The 18,779-nt window shown below is 48.1% G+C and overlaps 1 protein-coding gene across 2 annotated transcripts in view; it reads left to right on the top strand.

Annotated features, from left to right (window-relative positions):
* Positions 1-18,779, top strand: part of hmgxb3 (HMG box domain containing 3) — an 87,032-nt gene that overhangs the window by 9,156 nt on the left and 59,097 nt on the right. For both annotated transcript variants that reach the window (XM_055643341.1, XM_055643340.1), the window contains exons 2-6: positions 1,893-2,043; positions 4,030-4,204; positions 5,755-6,372; positions 16,277-16,423; positions 18,353-18,412. In XM_055643341.1, the coding sequence (XP_055499316.1) occupies positions 1,895-2,043; positions 4,030-4,204; positions 5,755-6,372; positions 16,277-16,423; positions 18,353-18,412 (1,149 nt within the window). In that variant the 5' untranslated portion in view covers positions 1,893-1,894. The remainder of the gene's footprint in view (positions 1-1,892; positions 2,044-4,029; positions 4,205-5,754; positions 6,373-16,276; positions 16,424-18,352; positions 18,413-18,779) is intronic.

Below are 18,779 nucleotides of genomic sequence, written 5' to 3'. Positions count from 1 at the left end.
CCATGACCTCAGAAGGAGATCTACCTGTGTGTCTACCCTGTCACACACAGTTCTTTGGGATATTATTATTGTATGTTTCAATTAGGCTCTCTGTCTTCTACATCATAGTTCATTTCTAACCTGTTCAACCCTTCTTCAAGAAGTAAATTAGTGAGCAGTTGAGGTATTAGTACAAAGCCACAGGAGTGGAAGCTCTCCGCAGGTCGAGTGGCGTCAGTGATGTCCTGGTGTAGGGACCCTTCCTCATAACTGGAATGGGGAGAAATCACCTACTTTTTAGTTGCTGCTATGGGGACGGGGTGTCTGGTTATCAGTGTTTCATTGTCAAATGTACCGGAAATACAACAAAGAAATTCATGCCTACTGCAGCTTTACAGACCGGTAAATGCAATTACACACAAATAAGTCGTCAAAATACAATGAATTAAAAATCGGTAACAACCAACTTATCATGGTAACTATTATTACAAAGGCAGCAGCTGGGGATAGAAGAGAAAAATAACCTAAAAAGGAAAGTAATTTCGATGTGGGATGCTGGTATCCGAATTTCAATATTACATCCTCACGACTGCAGTGATTGTAGATGGACACTGAGATGCTGTTGCTCAAGTTTGTGTTGGGTGTTGCTGGAGTAATGTTGGGTGAGACAAAAGTGCCGTAGAAACTCTGCGGGTGCGGCAGCATCTATGCAGCGAAGGAAATAGGCAACGTTTCGGGCTGAAACCCTTCTTCAGACTCCAGCAATGTTGGAGTAATGTTGGGTGATGCTGGAGTAATGTTGCTGGAGTAATGTTGGGTGTTGCTGGAGTAATGTTGGGTGATGCTGGAGTAATGTCGCTGGAGTAATGTTGGGTGATGCTGGAGTAATGTTGGGGGTTGCTGGAGTAATGTTGGGGGTTGCTGGAGTAATGTTGGGGGTTGCTGGAGTAATGTTGGGGGTTGCTGGAGTAATGTTGGGGGTTGCTGGAGTAATGTTGGGGGTTGCTGGAGTAATGTTGGGTGTTGCTGGATTAATGTTGGGTGTTGCTGGAGTAATGTTGGGTGATGCTGGAGTAATGTCGCTGGAGTAATGTTGGGTGATGTTGGAGTAATGTTGGGTGTTGCTGGAGTAATGTTGGGTGATGCTGGAGTAATGTCGCTGGAGTAATGTTGGGTGATGTTAGAGTAATGTTGGGTGTTGCTGGAGTAATGTTGGGTGATGCTGGAGTAATGATGCGTGTTACTGGAGTAATGTTGGGTGATGCTGGAGCAATGATGGAGACGGAAGAAAGGGATCAGAGTGGGATGGAGATTTAAAGTGACCAGAAGCTGGAAGCTCACTTGCAAACTAACAGAGATGTTCTGCAAAGCGGTCAGTCAGCCAGCCGCTCTGTGGTTGGTCTCTCCAGTGTTTATAGTGAGCACCAAATGGAGGAGATTGAAGGAACGCTAGCAAATTGTTGCTTCATCTAGGAGGAGTGTTCGGTTCTCTGGACGGTGTGAAGCGAAGTGGTAAAAGGCAGAAAAAGCTTTTAACCCCCCCCCAATATAGATTATAGATGGGTTGCATCTTGGATCTATAACACAACGACACAAACACAAAACACAACTGAATCATCCTACCACAACCAGACAGAAGTCCTGAACTACTATCTACGTCATTGGTGACCCTCGGACTATCTTTGATCGGCCTTTGCTGGCTTTACCTTGCACTAAACGTTATTCCCTTATCATGTATCTGTTCACTGTGGATGGCTCAATTGTAATCATGTATTGTCTTTGCGCTGACTGCCATCAAATGTTTTTCCCTGTATCTTGGTACACGTGACAGTCAACTCAACTGTAAACAACAAAAACATAATTTCTCCATAGCCCTTGCAGTGAGTTACCAATCTTTTATATCTTTACCGAAGGAATGGATGCCCCATACGATGGAGCTGAGATAACATTAGTAACAGAAGAGATTGAAGGCTGCTACAGCTACGCTAAAAGCTTCCAGCCCAAAAAGAAAAAGAAATGGAAAGATCAAAGTGATGATGGAACTAAGAAAGGCAAGAAGCCCAGGTAAACAGAAATGGTTGCATCCAAAAGGCTTTGTTCAATCTTCAATATTCTGACTATTGTCGATGTGTCTCATTTCTATGTTCTTGTTCTTCTCTCGATTGAAGGAAATTCTGAAGCAGTACCGCCTGAATGTAAAACGGTGTGTGCAGTCATTACATGAAAAGACACAAAGTGCTGGAGTAACTCAGCGGGTCAGGCAGCATTTCTGGAGAACATGGATAGGTCCATAAAGGGTCCCAATGTGAAATATCACCTATTCATATTTTCCACAGATGCTGTGGAAACGGACAAGCAATGCCTTCTACTGTCACTTGTGCAGTATACTCTATTAAATAATATAATTAACAGCCTGCAGTATTGTTAGCTTCCAGTAACAAAAATGCACTGATTGCTATTTGGAACACCTACACTTGTTAAAACTCTGCAGGAAGAATGACTTTGCTATTGTAAGACTAAAGTCCAAGTCAATTTTATTTGTCACATACACCTGAAGGTGCAGTGAAATGAAGTTGCCAGCAGCTATACACTTAAAAAAAACACACAATACACAATAAACTCTCAACTGTTCAAGTCAAATCAAGAGAATTTATTGTCATGTGTCCCAGATAGGACAATGAAATTCTTGCTTTGCTTCAGCACAACAGTGTATAGCAGGCATGAATACAGAACAGATCAGTGTGTCCATATACCATTATATAAATATGTACACACATGAATAAATAAACTGATAATGTGCAAATAAACAGATAACGGTCAAGATCCTACTACAATTTATGATAATCACCTTCTCCATCTACAATGCCACCTTGCTAATTGTGTCATGTACATTCATGTCCAAATCATCGATATAAACATACAACCAGGAAATAAATCCATTACAAACTAGACCAAGTGCAGACCCGTTGGGTCTGTTCCCCCAACGTGAGGTTGTGGGGGGGGAGGAGGCACGCAGCGTCACACACTAACTACCCCCCGCACTCACACTAATGGAGGGGAGGAGGGGGGAGAGAGAGAGAGAGATGGGGGGTGGAGAGGGGGGGAGGGAGATAGAGGGATTGCTGAGAGGGGGTGAGATGAGGGGCGGGGGAGAGGTGGGGAGCAGGGAGGCGGTCGGGGTGTGTGGAGGGGGGGGGGGTTTAGGGGAGGGACGGTGGGGAGGGGGGAGGAGGAGAGGGGGGATTGGAGGAGGGGGGATTGGAGGAGAGAGGGGGGGAGGGAGGAAGAGGTAAGAAGAGGAGATTGGAGGGGGAGAGGAGGGGGGAGAGAGGAGGGGGGAGAGGAGAGGGGAGAGGAGAGGGAGGATAAGGAGAGGGGGATAAGGAGAGGGGGGGAAGAGGAGGGGGGGGGGGTTGGGGAGTGAGAGTGCCTTTTTACTTCAACCCAAACCCAAACAACCATTTGCAGGCAGTGCTTTTTTACCTCTAACTGTATTTTCATTTTCAAACCTAATTAAGGGTACTCACAGTGCTGTAGACATTTGTCAGTGTCATTCAAAGCTCTGATTGAGGCACACCACTTGCAGAGACTGATTGAGGCACACCACTTCCTGGTTTTATAGTCGCTCTCCTTCCCTCCAGCAGGGGCAGCAGAGAGAATGGGGAATGTTGTAAAAACATTAATATCTCTGTCAATTTTCATCGACGGGAAAAATCCTCGGCACACACGCGGCGGAGGGGGGCTCTGAGCGAGGTGGCCAAAAATGACGGCCGTAGGTGGCGGAGTACTCTCGGAAACCGCAGCACAGATCGCCAAAACCGGTCAAGAACAGAGTTTTAGTAATATAGATACCCAAGTATTTTGGGGTTATTTTGCTTAGATTTAATAGTTTTACATTTTTGCCTCTTTTTTTGCTTGAGATAATTTGAGCTTGCTTTTTTCCCATGAGGTCGGCAAAACAATTTCCCCATATTTTACATGTTCTTTGTAATATCAAGGTGCGTTTATATGCGGGACTGTGCTTCTAAAATATTTATTTTTGTATTTTAGACCAGCTTATTTGCTCTACTATTATGACACCCATTTAAAAGTACAGCAAGACTTTCCTAACTTGCCACGGAGTGAGATAAACAAGAAAATCAGTGAAAGCTGGCGGCGTCTCAGTGTTGCAGAGAAGAGTATTTATCTTGAAAAGGCAAAACTGGAAAAAGAAGGAATAGATCCGGTAAAAGCTTTCACTTACCTCCAATTAATAATGTGCTGCTTATGAAATCTGTCAGGCCTATGTGTATTTTGTAAAATCCATTCTGAAAGCAGTGTCCCAGGAGTTGTTCGTCAGCGCTGGGTTGTGTTGTAACATCTGCAAACGTCAATGCTTAGTTTAGTTTATTGTCACGTGCACTGAGGTACAGTGAAAAGCTTCTGTGTGCTAACCAGTCAGTGGAAAGATAGTACATAATTACAATCGAGCCATTCACAGTGTACAGATACATGTTAAGGGAATAACGAGAATAAAATAAATTGCCATGATCACAGTGAATGGCGGTGCTGGCTCGAGGGGCCGAATGACCTACACCTGCATTTATTGTCCATTGTCTATAAAGCCAGTAAAGTCCGATCAAAGATAGTTTGAGGGTCTCCATTGATGTAGATAGCAGTTCAGGACCGCTCTCTGGTTGTGGTAGGATGATTCAGTTGCCTGATAATAGCTGGGAAGAAACTGTCCCTGAATCTGGACGTGTGCGTTTTCATATTTCTGTGCCTCTTGCCTGATCATTTAACATTTCAGTTGAGTTTATTGTCACATGTAGCGAGGTACAGTGAAAAGCTTTTGTTGCGTGCTAACCAGAAAGACGATACATGATTACAATTGAGCCATTTACAGTGTAAAGGAATAACGTTTAGTGCAAGGTAAAGCCAGCAAAGTCCGATCAAGGATATTTTCCGAGACACTTAAGAGGTCGATAGTAGTTCAGGACTGCTCTCTGGTTGTGATAGGATGACTCAGTTGCCGGATAACAGCTGCGAGCGTATCGGCATACGCGTTCCCCTGCCGACTTGTGTTCCATATTTTGTGAGCAATGGAAGCAGGTGATGGTGGGGGAATGTTTGTAGCCGCATGGTGTCCTGGGTCAGTGTTCAAATCTTCAGTTATCGAGGGGTCACTGGCAATTTGATGATTATTGTGGTATTGACACAAGAAACTGAAGGTGCTGGATTTTATGTGTCGGAAGGAACTTCAGATGGTGGTTTATCGAAGAAAGACACAAAGTGCTGGAACAACTCTGGGTCAGGCAGCACCTCCGGAGTCAAGGAACAGATCTTCTTCTTGTGTTTGAGGCAGCAGAGGTTGTATAACGCCCTCCAGGCACTGTAGCCAGTTCAATGTGCTGTTGTCGTGAGGTCTACCCATCCACCAGGACAGCGCAGTCGATAATGACGTGCTGCTGCGCTGTTTGCTGGTCTGCTCCACACACACAGGCTGCAGATGAACGCAGCCAGCCCCCAGCGATGCATGTTGGAAGGAACAGGTGATGTTTTGGGTCAGAACCCTTCTTCAAACTGCTGGATTTTATTTCTGTTTATCTGATCTGTTAAATACGAATCTGCAGATACTCTGATGAAAGGCTGTTTGTAACTGAAACATTTTGTTTTTGTATATTCGTTGCCTCGTCTGGTGGTCTATTCATTACATTTTTCGCAGACTTCCGTCATCTTGAATACGTTTTTTTCTACAGTATAAATAATCTTGTACTCTTTTTGTTTGGCCCGCAGAACGATAAGTTGATAAGTGCATCAGCTGCTGTCCCTCCTGCCGATATTCCAGGATTCCGCAAGATACTTCCCCGTTCCAACTACATCATAATTCCTACCTCCAATTTGCCGGGCGACAGAAATGGTCGGCAGCTTGCGCAGTCTCCCACTCCGCGGGGAGGCGATGGGAATTCCGTCTGGCAGACCATCACCCACGACTCGATACAGAGTCTCTTTACTGTCAGCGGCACACTTGCAGACGCTTGCCATGTGGAGAACACAGAGGAGAGCATTGCCATCGACGGAATCACCGACGAGACCACCTTCGTTCACACGGAAACGATGCAGGAGATGCTGACTCAGTTCTCTAATTCTGGAGATGATAAATTGGCAGCAGAACTTGGCGGCAGCAAGACCTCTTTGGAATTAACTCATCCCTATGACTCGCCTTGTGTTGTCATTGAAGGAACGCTGATAAGTACATGTGACAATGTGCCAGAAAGTGTAACCAGCTGCAGTGAGCAGCAGGCAGCAGAGACTACTCCTGTCATAGCTGTGTTGTCCAATCCGAGCAAGCTGGCTGCCAGCCTCACCAGCCACTGTGCTGTCGAACAAACTATTGGTATTAGCAGCAAACAGGTAGGAAACCAAGTGTACTTCTCATCTTCCACACACTCACAATAATGCCATTTTACAAATATCTTGTGGATTGGCGATGAACCATAGGTATGAAGATCAAAGCCAATGTATTCCCCCCACAGTCACCAATTATCACTCATTTTGAGCAGTTATTGCTAGATTCTTATTTGCATCCCTTCATTATCTGTCCCAAAGTCAAAGAATCCATATTTAAGAAAGAACTTTGACCACTTAGAGTGCTCCGTTTCAGCTTTCTTTGTTTCATCCCGATGTACTCTTTGAACGGTGCTAACTGTCGGGATTAGTGACGAACTCACGCACCAGACGTTTTAGAGTTCAAGCCAATTGTTTGTAAAGTCTAGGATAGGTCGCGTGGACCAGATGGACTACACCCCAGGGTTGTGAAAGAGCTTGCGGCTTTAGAGATTGTGGGAGGCATTAGTGGTGATCGTTGATGAATCACTTGAGTCAGGAATGGTTCCAGAGGACGGGACAATTGCGAAAGTTACTCCGCTCTTCAAGAAGGGAGCAAAGCAGAAGAATGGAAACTATATCGATCAGTCTGAAGAAGGGTTTCGGCCCGAAACGTCACCCATTTCCTTCGCTCCATAGATGCTGCTGCACCTGCTGAGTTTCTCCAGCATTTTTGTGTATGAATGGAGACTATAGGCAGGTTCTCCTGAACGCAGCAGTTGGTAAGATTTTACAGCCCCTAATTAAAGATAAGGTTCCTGAGTACATAGAAGCACTTGATAAAATAGGCTAAAGTCACCATGGGTTTGTGAAGGAGAGATCATGGCTGACAAACGTGTTGGAATTTTTTGAGGAAGTAAAGAGCAGGATAGACAAAGTAGATTCTGTGGATGTTGTTTACACGGATTTTTAGAAGGCCTTTGATAAGGTGCTGCCAGTGAGGCCGCTCAAGAAGATGAGAACCCCTGGTATCAAGGGGCAGATACTCGTGTGGCGTCAGCTGATACACAGACCACTACACTAGCATGGATAGAAGGATGGCTGGATGGCAGACTGCAAAGAGCGGCAATAAAGGGGACTCTTTCTGGTTGGCTACTAGTGACTGAGTTTGTATCCCACTCTAGAAATAGGTGAAATTAGACTCCGTTTATGAAATGTAGCTGGAATTAAAAGGCTATTAACAGTCCTGAGAACATAGAGTTAGAATCCAACACAAATAATTTAGGAAGGAAAACCTAAGAACGTTTTCCACTCCAGCCCAGACTCACAGTGAACATTCCCCACTCCAGCCCAAACTCACGGTGAACATTCCCCACTCCAGCCCAAACTCACGGTGAATGAACATTCCCCACTCCAGCCCAGACTCACGGTGAATGAACATTCCCCACTCCAGCCCAGACTCACGGTGAATGAACATTCCCCACTCCATTCCCCACAGCCCAGACCACCATCCCCGTCCAACCCAGACTCACAGTGAGTGTGAACATTCCCCACTCCAGCCCAGACTCACGGTGAACATTCCCCACTCCCCCCCAGACTCCAGCCCAGTCCCCACTCACAGACTCACATGAACATTCCCCACTCCAGCCCAGACTCACGGTGAACATTCCCCACTCCAGCCCCTCAGACTCCCCACAGTCACATGAACATTCCCCACTCCAGCCCAGACTCACAGTGAACATTCCCCACTCCCAGCCCAGACTCATGGTGAACATTCCCCACTCCAGCCCAGACTCACAGTGAACATTCCCCACTCCAGCCCAGACTCACAGTGAACATTCCCCACTCCAGCCCAGACTCATGGTGAACATTCCCCACTCCAGCCCAGACTCACAGTGAACATTCCCCACTCCAGCCCAGACTCACAGTGAACATTCCCCACCCAGCCCTCACTCCAGTGAACATTCCCCACACTCCACTCACGGTGAACATTTCCCCACTCCAGCCCAGACCAGACTCAGCCCAGACTCACGGTGAATGAACATTCCCCACTCCAGCCCAGACTCACAGTGAACATTCCCCACTCCAGCCCAGACTCACGGTGTGAACATTCCCCACTCCAGCCCAGACTCACGGTGAACATTCCCCACTCCAGCCCAGACTCACAGTGAACATTCCCCACTCCAGCCCAGACTCACGGTGAACATTCCCCACTCCAGCCCCAGACTCACGGTGAATGAACATTCCCCACTCCAGCCCAGACTCACGGTGGTGAACATTCCCCACTCCAGCCCAGACCCAGAACATTCCCCACAGTGAATGAACATGGTTCCCCACTCCAGCCCAGACTCACGGTGAACATTCCCCACTCAGACTCACAGCCCAGACTCACGGTGAACATTCCCCCCCACTCCAGCCCATTCCCCTCACAGTGAACAGTGTGAACATTCCCCACTCCAGCCCAGACTCACGGTGAAACAGCCCCCCACTCCAGCCCAGCCCAGACTCACGGTGAACATTCCCCGGTCCAGCCCAGACTCACGGTTCCCATTCCCCACTCCAGCCCAGACTCACAGTGAACATTCCCCACTCCAGCCCAGACTCACGGTGAACATTCCCCACTCCACCCAGACTCACTCACGTGTGAACATTCCCCACTCCAGCCCAGACTCACAGTGAACATTCCCCACTCCAGCCCAGACTCACGATGAACATTCCCCACTCCAGCCCAGACTCACAGTGAATGAACATTCCCCACTCCAGCCCAGACTCACGGTGAATGAACATTCCCCACTCCAGCCCAGACTCACGGTGAATGAACAGCCCAGACCCACTCCAGCCTCCAGACTCACGGTGAATGAACATTCCCCACTCCAGCCCAGACTCACAGTGAACATTCCCCACTCCAGCCCAGACTCACAGTGAACATTCCCCACTCCAGCCCAGACTCACAGTGAATGAACATTCCCCACTCCAGCCCAGACTCACAGTGAACATTCCCCACTCCAGCCCAGACTCACAGTGAACATTCCCCACTCCAGCCCAGACTCACAGTGAACGGTGAACATTCCCCACTCCAGCCCAGACTCACGGTGAACATTCCCCACTCCAGCCCAGACTCACGGTGAATGAACATTCCCCACTCCAGCCCAGACTCACGGTGAACATTCCCCACTCCAGCCCCCAGACTCACGGTGAATGAACATTCCCCACTCCAGCCCAGACTCACAGTGAACATTCCCCACTCCAGCCCCACAGGATGAACATTCCCCACTCCCAGACAGACGTGAATGAACATTCACTCCCCACTCCAGCCCAGACTCACAGTGAACATTCCCCCACCCAGCCCAGACTCACGGTGAACATTCCCATTCCCCACTCCAGCCCAGACTCGGGTGAACATTCCCCACTCCAGCCCAGACTCACAGTGAACATTCCCCACTCCAGCCCAGACTCACAGTGAACATTCCCCACCCCAGCCCAGACACACCGTCAACAATCCCCACTCCCGCCCAGCCTCACGGTGAACGATCCTTCCCCACTCACAGACACACAGTCAATGAACATTCCCCACTCCAGCCCAGACTCACAGTGAACATTCCCCACTCCAGCCCAGACTCACAGTGAACATTCCCCACTCCAGCCCAGACTCACAGTGAACATTCCCCACTCCAGCCCCCAGAACATTCCCCACTCACCAGGTCACGGTGAACATTCCCCACTCCAGCCCAGACTCACAGTGAATGAACATTCCCCACTCCAGCCCAGACTCACACGGTGAACATTCCCCACTCCAGCCCAGACTCACTCCAGCCCAGACTCACGGTGAACATTCCCCACTCCAGCCCAGACTCACGGGTGAACATTCCCCACTCCAGCCCAGACTCACGGTGAACATTCCCCACTCCAGCCCAGACTCACAGTGAATGAACATTCCCCCACTCCAGCCCAGACTCACGTGTGAACATTCCCCACTCCAGCCCAGACTCACGGTGAACATCCAGCCCCCCACTCCATTCCCCACTCCCAGACTCACGGTGAACATTCCCCACTCCAGCCCAGACTCACGGTGAACATTCCCCACTCCTGCCCAGACTCATGGTGAACATTCCCCACTCCAGCCCAGACTCATGGTGAACATTCCCCACTCCAGCCCAGACTCACGGTGAAGTCCCCACTCCAGCCCAGACTCACGGTGAACATTCCCCACTCCAGCCCAGACTCACGGTGAACATTCCCCACTCCAGCCCAGACTCACGGTGAACATTCCCCACTCCAGCCCAGACTCACAGTGAACATTCCCCACTCCAGCCCAGACTCACAGTGACGGTGAACATTCCCCACATTCCCCACGGTCCAGCCCATTCCCCACTCCAGCCCGACTCAAGTGAACATTCCCCACTCCAGCCCAGACTCACGGTGAACATTCCCCACTCCAGCCCAGACTCACAGTGAACGTTCCCCACTCCAGCCCAGACTCACAGTGAACATTCCCCACTCCAGCCCAGACTCACAGTGAACATTCCCCACTCCAGCCCAGACTCATGGTGAACATTCCCCACTCCAGCCCAGACTCACAGTGAACATTCCCCACTCCAGCCCAGACTCACGGTGAACATTCCCCACTCCAGCCCAGACTCACAGTGAACATTCCCCACTCCAGCCCAGACGCACGGTGAACATTCCCCACTCCAGCCCAGACTCACAGTGAACATTCCCCACTCCAGCCCAGACTCACGGTGAATGAACATTCCCCACTCCAGCCCAGACTCACGGTGAACATTCCCCACTCCAGCCCAGACTCATGGTGAATGAACGTTCCCCACCCCAGCCCAGACTCACGGTGAATGAACATTCCCCACTCCAGCCCCAGACTCGCGATATAAATCTCTTCATTGACTTCCAAAGGACATACCTTTAGAGAGGAAATGAGGAGGAATCTGTGGAATTTGTTGCCACAGAAGGCTGTGGAGGCCAAGTCATAGGGTATTTTTAAGGTGGAGATTGACAGATACTTGAATGGTGAGGATGCCAAGGGTTATAGGGAGAAGGCAGGAGAATGTGGTTGAGAGGGGAGGATAGATCAGCCATGAATGAATGGCGGAGTAGACTCGATGGGCCGAGTGGATGAATGAAGGATTTGTGAGTATGCAGCGCGGGAGTGGACTAATGGCCAGTTGGTGGCTGCTGCTCCTGCACTGGTTTCCCCACGTTCCAGCTCGCTCATGTCAGCCTCTCTGCTCCACCAAGTATCCCAGTTCTGGCCTGTGTTTATCTCATTTCCTTTTGAAAGAATCTGTTATTTTCCACAACTTCCTCTCTAATTGTGATTTCTCCAATAACCAATGCTGAATTTCACTTTTCATCTTTGATTTAATGTGCCAAGTTAAATTCCATCACAAAGTGCTTAATGTAAGCATGTTTAAAATTCCTTGTCTAATCTTATAGCAAAACTAAGGTGAATTGACAGCTGGAATTGCTACAACTTTTAGCTCCGAGCTGAAATGTTTAAGGAAATTTCAAAACAACTTGAGCAAAAAAATGTACTATGGGATCACTGTTACATGTTGCCTTTTCTGTAGTTGTAACCAACTTCACTGGACTGGAGAGATGATGTAATCTTGGATTTGGGCCTTTCCATATTTAACTTGGGGGGGAAAAAAACATTTTTGCAGTGCACGGCATGGGTGCAGCTTTGAACTCTTCTGAAATGTTAATAGAGGTTCATCAGTTGTTTGTTCTAAAACCGTGTGAACGTTGTTGAATGTGTGAGTGGCACGTACGCACTGTAGAGGCATGTTCACCGAGCTCAGTGGCGGCGTCTTGATCTGATTGAATGCTTGAGCAAAATGCCCCATCTCTGTTCCCGTGATACTACATGAGTGGAATACAGCTTATTATATGGTAGATAGTGTTTGAAGTGTGAAGTTTCTGTTTGAATTTTTGTTCGAGGCGTACCGGGAGGGCCCTATCCCCCAAACTCTACCTCCGCTGCAATGGTGCTATCTCCTGCACCCACACACAACTCACTGACTTTATCCATTTTACCACTAACTTCCATCCTGTACTCAAATACACCGTGACCATTTCCGACATTTCCCTACCATTTCTTGACCTCACTATCTCCATCGCAGGCGATAGACTACTGACCGACATGCACTATAAACCCACTGACTCCCATGGCTATCTGGACTACGCTTCTTCCCACCATGCTTCCTGTAAGGACTCCATCCCCTACTCCCAATTCCTCCGTCTACGCCGCATCTGCTCCCAGGATGAGGTGTTCCACACCAGGGTATCGGAGATGTCCTCATTCTTCAGGGAACGGGGGTTCCCCTCTTCGACTATAGATGAGGCTCTCACCAGGGTCTCTTCTATATCCCATAACTCTGCTCTCACTCTCCATCCCCCCCACTCGTAACAAGGACAGAGTCCCCCTTGTCCTCACCTTCCACCCTACCAGCCGCCACATACAATAAATAATCCTCCGACATTTTCGCCACCTCCAACGGGATCCCACCACTGGCCACATCTTCCCATCTCCTCCCCTGTCTGCTTTCCGCAGAGACCATTCCCTCCGTAACTCCCTGGTCAATTTGTTCCTTCCCACCCGAACCACTCCCTCTCCTGGCACTTTCCCTTGCAACCGCAGGAAATGCTACACTTGTCGCTTTACCTCCCCCCTTGACTCCATTCAAGGACCCAAGCAGTCTTTCCAGGTGCAGCAGAGGTTCACCTGCACCTCCTCCAACCTCATCTATTACATCCGCTGCTCTAGATGTCAGCTGATCTGCATCGTTGAGACCAAGCATAGGCTTGGCGGCCTCCGCTCGGTCCGCATTAACCAACCTGACCTCCCGGTGGCTCAGCACTTCAACTCCCCCTCCCATTCTGAATCCGGCCTCTCTGTCCTGGGCCTCCTCCATGGCCAGAGTGAGGCCCACCGTAAATTGGAGGAGCAGCACCTCATACCTTGGGTAGTTTACACCGCAGCGGTAGGAACATTGACCTCTAATTTCAGGCAGTCCCGGCTTTCTCCTCCCCATCCCAGCTCTCCCTCAGCCCACTGTTTCCGCCTCTTCCTTTCTTCTTCCCGCACCCCCACGCTTGCAACAGTCTGAAGAAGGGTCTCGACCAGAAACGTTGCCTATTTCCTGCGCTCCATAGATGCTGCCTAACCCGCTGAGTTTCTCCAACATTTTTGTCTACCTTCGATTTTCCAGCATCTGCAGTTTCTTCTTAAACAACTCAAAACACCGATTCTTTCTTCTCTTCTGATGCATCATGCTCACCATACCGAAGGAACTGCAGGTGCTGGTTTATATTGATGATAAATGTAAAGTGCTGGGGTAACTCAGTGGGTCAGGCAGCATCTCTGGAGAAAATGGATTGGTGACGGCTGAAGAAACATAGAAAATAGGTGCAGGAGGAGGCCATTCGGCCCTTTGAGCCTGAACCACCATTCAATATGATCATGGCTGATCATCCAACTCGGTATCCTGTACCTGCCTTCTCTCCATATATCTGATCCCTTTAGCCACAAGGGGAACATCTAACTCCTAATCTAGCCAATGAACTGGCCTTGATTACTTCCTGTGGCAGAACATTCCACAGATTCACCACTCTCTGTGTGAAAAATGTTTTTCTCATCTCGGTCCTAAAAGATTTCCTCCTTATCCTTAAACTGTGACCCCTTGTTCTGGACTTCCCCAACATCGGGAACAATCTTCCTGCATCTAGTCTGTCCAATCCCTTAAGAATTTTGTAAGTTTCTATAAGATCCCCCCTCAGTTTCTAAATTCTAGCGAGTACAAGCCGAGTCTATCCAGTCTTTCTTCATATGAAAGTCCTGCCATCCCAGGAATCATTCCGGTGAACCATCTCTGTACTCCCTCTATGTCTTTCCTCAGATTAGCAGACCAAAACTGTACGCAATACTCCAGGTGTGGTCTCACCAAGACCCTGTACAACTGTAGCAGAACCACCCTGCTCCTATACTCAAATCCTTTTGCTATGAATGCTAACATACCATTTGCCTACTTCACTGCCTGCTGCACCTGCATGCCTACTTTTAATGACTGGTGGTGTACCTAATGACACCCAGGTACTTTCCGTTTTTTGCCACCACTTCTCCCATTATATTTTCACAGAGATCGTGAATCTCTGGAACCATTCAGAGGGTAGTTGAGGCCAGTTCGACTTAAGAGGGAGTTAGATGTCCTTGTGGCTAAGGGGATCAGGGGGTATGGAGAGAAGGCAGGTACGGGACACTGATTGGATGATCAGCCATGACATATTTGAATGCGGTGCTGCTCGAATGCATTGGCCCCTCCTGCACCCATTTCTATGTTTCTATGTTCCATACTGGTGCCACCATTTGCCCACTCACCCAGCCTATCCAGGTCAGCTTGCAGCCTCCTAGCATCCTCCTCACAGCTAACGCTGCCCCCAGCTTTGTGTCATCCGCAAACTTGGAGATGTTGCATTCAATTCCCTCGAAAGGTTCTGACCTGAAACATCACCTATCCATGTTCTCCACAGATGCTGCCTGACCCGCTGAGTTACTCCAGCACTCTGTGAAACGTCACCTATCCATATTCTCCACAGATGCTGCCTGACCCGCTGAGTTACTCCAGCACTCTGTGAAACATCACCTATCCATGTTCTCCACAGATGCTGCCTGACCCGCTGAGATACTCCGGCACTTTGTGTCTATCTTTAAAATTAGTCTTGGTGATGATTTGTGTTAGTTCAACATTAATCAAAACTAAAGCAAAAACGGAGCCCCTTTCTGGTCAATGTATATAGGGTTAAGGTTAACGTCTGCAAAGTGGCACAGTGCTTACAGCTACTGCCTCACTGTTCCGGGGAGCTGGCTTTAGATCCTGATCTTGGGTGTTGCCTGTTGACTTGCCACATCTCCTTGTGATTGCAGAGTTTTCCCCTCAAGTGCTTTGGGTTCCTCTTGCATCCCAGAGACAAGGTAATTGGCATCTGTAAGTTACCCCTGGAGTAGGTGGGAGCTGCCCCTATGATCGGGGACAAGTTGGTTGGCATGTGAGAGAGAAACCTTTGCAGAGACGAGTGGTGTCAGGGGTTATGGGGAGAAGGCAGGAGAATGGAGGAGGAGGGAGAGTTGGATCAGCCATGATTGAATGGCGGAGTAGACTTGATGGGCCGAATGGCTTAATTCTGCTCCTATCACTTATGACCATATGAGATGTAAGATGTGCTGTGCGAGCCAGCATAGATTTGATGGCCAAATGGCCTCCTACTGTGTCAATAGGAGATTGAGATAACAAGGGGTGAATAACATTAGCACAGACTGTTGTATTAAAGCTGAAGTATAGTAAAGTAATGCCCCTGTCCCACTTAGGAAACCTGAAGATTCAGATGCAGATTCAATTTTAATTGTCATTGTCAGTGTACAGTACAGAGACAACGAAATGCATTGGAACGGAAACCTCTGGAGACTTTGCGCCCCACCCAAGGTTTCCGTGTGGTTCCCGGAGGTTTTTGTCAGTCTCCCTAATGGTCGAAAGTGGTTTTCGCTTCTTCTATGCTCCGGCGATTATTTCAAAAAATTCAAAACTGGCCGCGACTAAAAATAGGTTGCCGTTTTAAAAATCGGTAATTTTTTAGTTGAAGCCAGTTGCGATGCTAGTTGAAGGTGGTTGCCGGAGGTTGCACGTGGTTGCCGGAGGTTGCAGGTAGTGGAAGGTAAGACCTTTTTTTCACCCAGTTTTATTCCACCAGGAAACCACTTTCGACCATTAGGGAGACTGACAAAAACCTCCGGGAACCGCACGGAAACCTTGGGTGGGGCGCAAAGTCTCCAGAGATTTCCGTTCAGGTTTCCTAAGTGGGACAAGGCATAAAGGACAACAATCTGCTGTCACCATGCTAACGTATTATTTCTGACTTCAGAAGTGAGATTGCTGGAATGTTGCCATGTAACTAATGTTGTGTCTCATTGTGGTGTTCTGTACAGTCCATCTTTGCCCAGAAGACAACGTACACACGAAGAGGCCGTGGGACTTGTCCACATCCAAACTGTTTGTTTACATACGTCACCAGGCACAAACCTCCACAGTGCCCCAGTTGTGGCAAGTGGCTGGGAGGGAAATGGATTCCAAAGGTAATTTAGCAAAATGTTTCGTCATTATCAAATCTATATCAGAAACATCTTTAATAAATCAAAGTTCATTGTAATGGTCATATTTGATCACCTAATTTTCTGTGAGTTGGAATATACATGTATATTTTGAAGATCAGGATATTATTTAGACACTGTTAGTTATCTGACCAGTCGGTGTCATGCATTGCATTGTCTATCCATCGGGAATCTCACTATTTCTGAGCATTTATCTAGATTGCTTGACCCGCTATAATTTCCTGCCCCCTTCTTGCTGTTGTTCATCAAGCAGGGGGTATAGAAGTCTGAAGTCCCACACCGCCAGTTTCAGGAACAGCTACTTTCATACAACCATCTTAACCCAACCATGACATTGGAACTCTGTGGCACGTTCTATGGGCAGCACAGTGGTGCAACAGTAGAGCTGCTGCCTTCTAGCGCCAGAGACCAGGGTTCCATCCTGACTACGGCTGCTGTCTGTACGTTGTACATTATCCCTGTGACCACGTGGGTTTATTCTGGGTGAACACACAAAATGCTGCAGTAACTCAGCGGGCCAGGCAGCATTTCTGGAGAGAAGGAATGGGTGATGTTTAGGGTCGAGACCCTTCTTCAGAGACTCTTTCTGAAATCCTCTTGCACTCCAAAGACATACTCATTTACATATAAAATAGGTGTAGGACTAAGCTATTCGGCCCTTCGAATTCCACAGATTACACAGATTCACAATTCTCTGGGTGAAAAAGATTTTCCTCATCTCAGTCCTAAATGGCCCACCCCTTTTTCTTAAACTGTGACCCCTTATTCTGGACTCTCCCAACATCGAGAACATTTTTCCTGCATCTAGCCTGTCCAATCCTTTTAAGAATTTTATATGTTTCTATAATAATAATAATAATAATAATAATATATTTTATTGTCATTGCACATAAGCGCAACGAGATTTGGGTATGCAGCTTCCAACCGATGTGATAACATAAATAACTAATAACATTTGGATTTAGATACCTCGAGAACATGGATTGTAAAAAGAACAGTCAAAACAGTTCAACAGACTAAACAGACTAAAGTGTAGATGTGAACAGTTCAACAGACTAAAGTGCAGATCCCCTCTCATACTTCTAAATTGGTTTGTAGATTATTTGGCTTTGGTAAAAATTGTAAATTGTCCCTAGTGTGTAGGATAGAGCTAGTGTAGGGGATGATCGCTGGTCAGCACAGAATCAGTGGGCCAAAGGGCCTGTTTCCATGCTGTATCTCTAAAGTCTAAAGTCTCTTGCACTACTATGGACCATCTCCCAATTAAGACTTTACGCTTGGTTTATTGCTGCACAGTATTTCTTTTAGAGTTTTGTGTAATTTATGTATAACTTCTTTATAACTGGATTTAAAAAAAAATGTTCGCCTGTGATGCTGTTGCAAGCAAAATGTTCATTGTACCTGTACCTTGCTGTACTTGTGCACATGGCAATACACTTGAACACACTATATGAATGAATGGATACGTGTATTGGATATACAAGGAATTTGTATGGGCCACGGGGGGATGGGGGGGGGGGGGGGGGGGGGGGGGGGGGGGGGGGGGGGGGGGGGGGGGGGGGGGGGGGGGGGGGGGGGGGGGGGTGGGGTCGAGGGGGGGGGGGGGGGGGGGGGGGGGGGGGGGGGGGGGGGGGGGGGGGGGGGGGGGGGGGGGGGGGGGGGGGGGGGGGGGGGGGGGGGGGGGGGGGGGGGGGGGGGGGGGGGGGGGGGGGGGGGGGGGGGGGGGTGGGGGGTGGGGGGGGGGGGGGGGGGGGGGGGGGACCTTGAGGATCTATTTTGTTTGTTCTATAAGCCTATAAAGAAACAGTTGATATGATATCTATGTGTAGACTGCTAAATTATGGGATTCAAATTGTTATTTGTGTACCAACAATCTCAATTTGTTTGTGACAGGGTAAACAGCCGCAGGTGCTAAACGTACACGTGGAATGCAATCAACAGAAGCACAGCAAGGTAGCCTGTAGCGGCGGCAATGTTTCTGACGGCTGTTCTTTTCCTGCAGATTGTCACGTGGATTATGATGCATGACATTAGGGAATTTGTAGTTAGCTAAGGTAGTTCTCTAGTTTTCAAAATCCATGCAGTAACTGAAGTTGTCAATGGCAGCGATCAAACTGAAGAAATTAATTGAAGTGTTTTTAAACATTCAGAAGACTTGGTACTAGAAGAGTATTGAATTCTCTCCAGACTCCAAGATGAATGTCGAGAGAGAGGGCTCTTGGTGCTCATGAATAGTTGCAAAGATTAATGAAAAGTATGAATGTTTTATTTTGTCTGGAACCCACTGATGGAGGAAAATTAGATAACACCATATTTGCCA

The sequence above is a fragment of the Leucoraja erinacea genome, chromosome 11, assembly GCF_028641065.1.
Source record: "Leucoraja erinacea ecotype New England chromosome 11, Leri_hhj_1, whole genome shotgun sequence".
NCBI lineage: Eukaryota > Metazoa > Chordata > Chondrichthyes > Rajiformes > Rajidae > Leucoraja > Leucoraja erinaceus.
The sequence above is the reverse complement of the archived record's forward strand: the minus strand, read 5'-3'. Positions and strand labels throughout refer to the sequence as shown.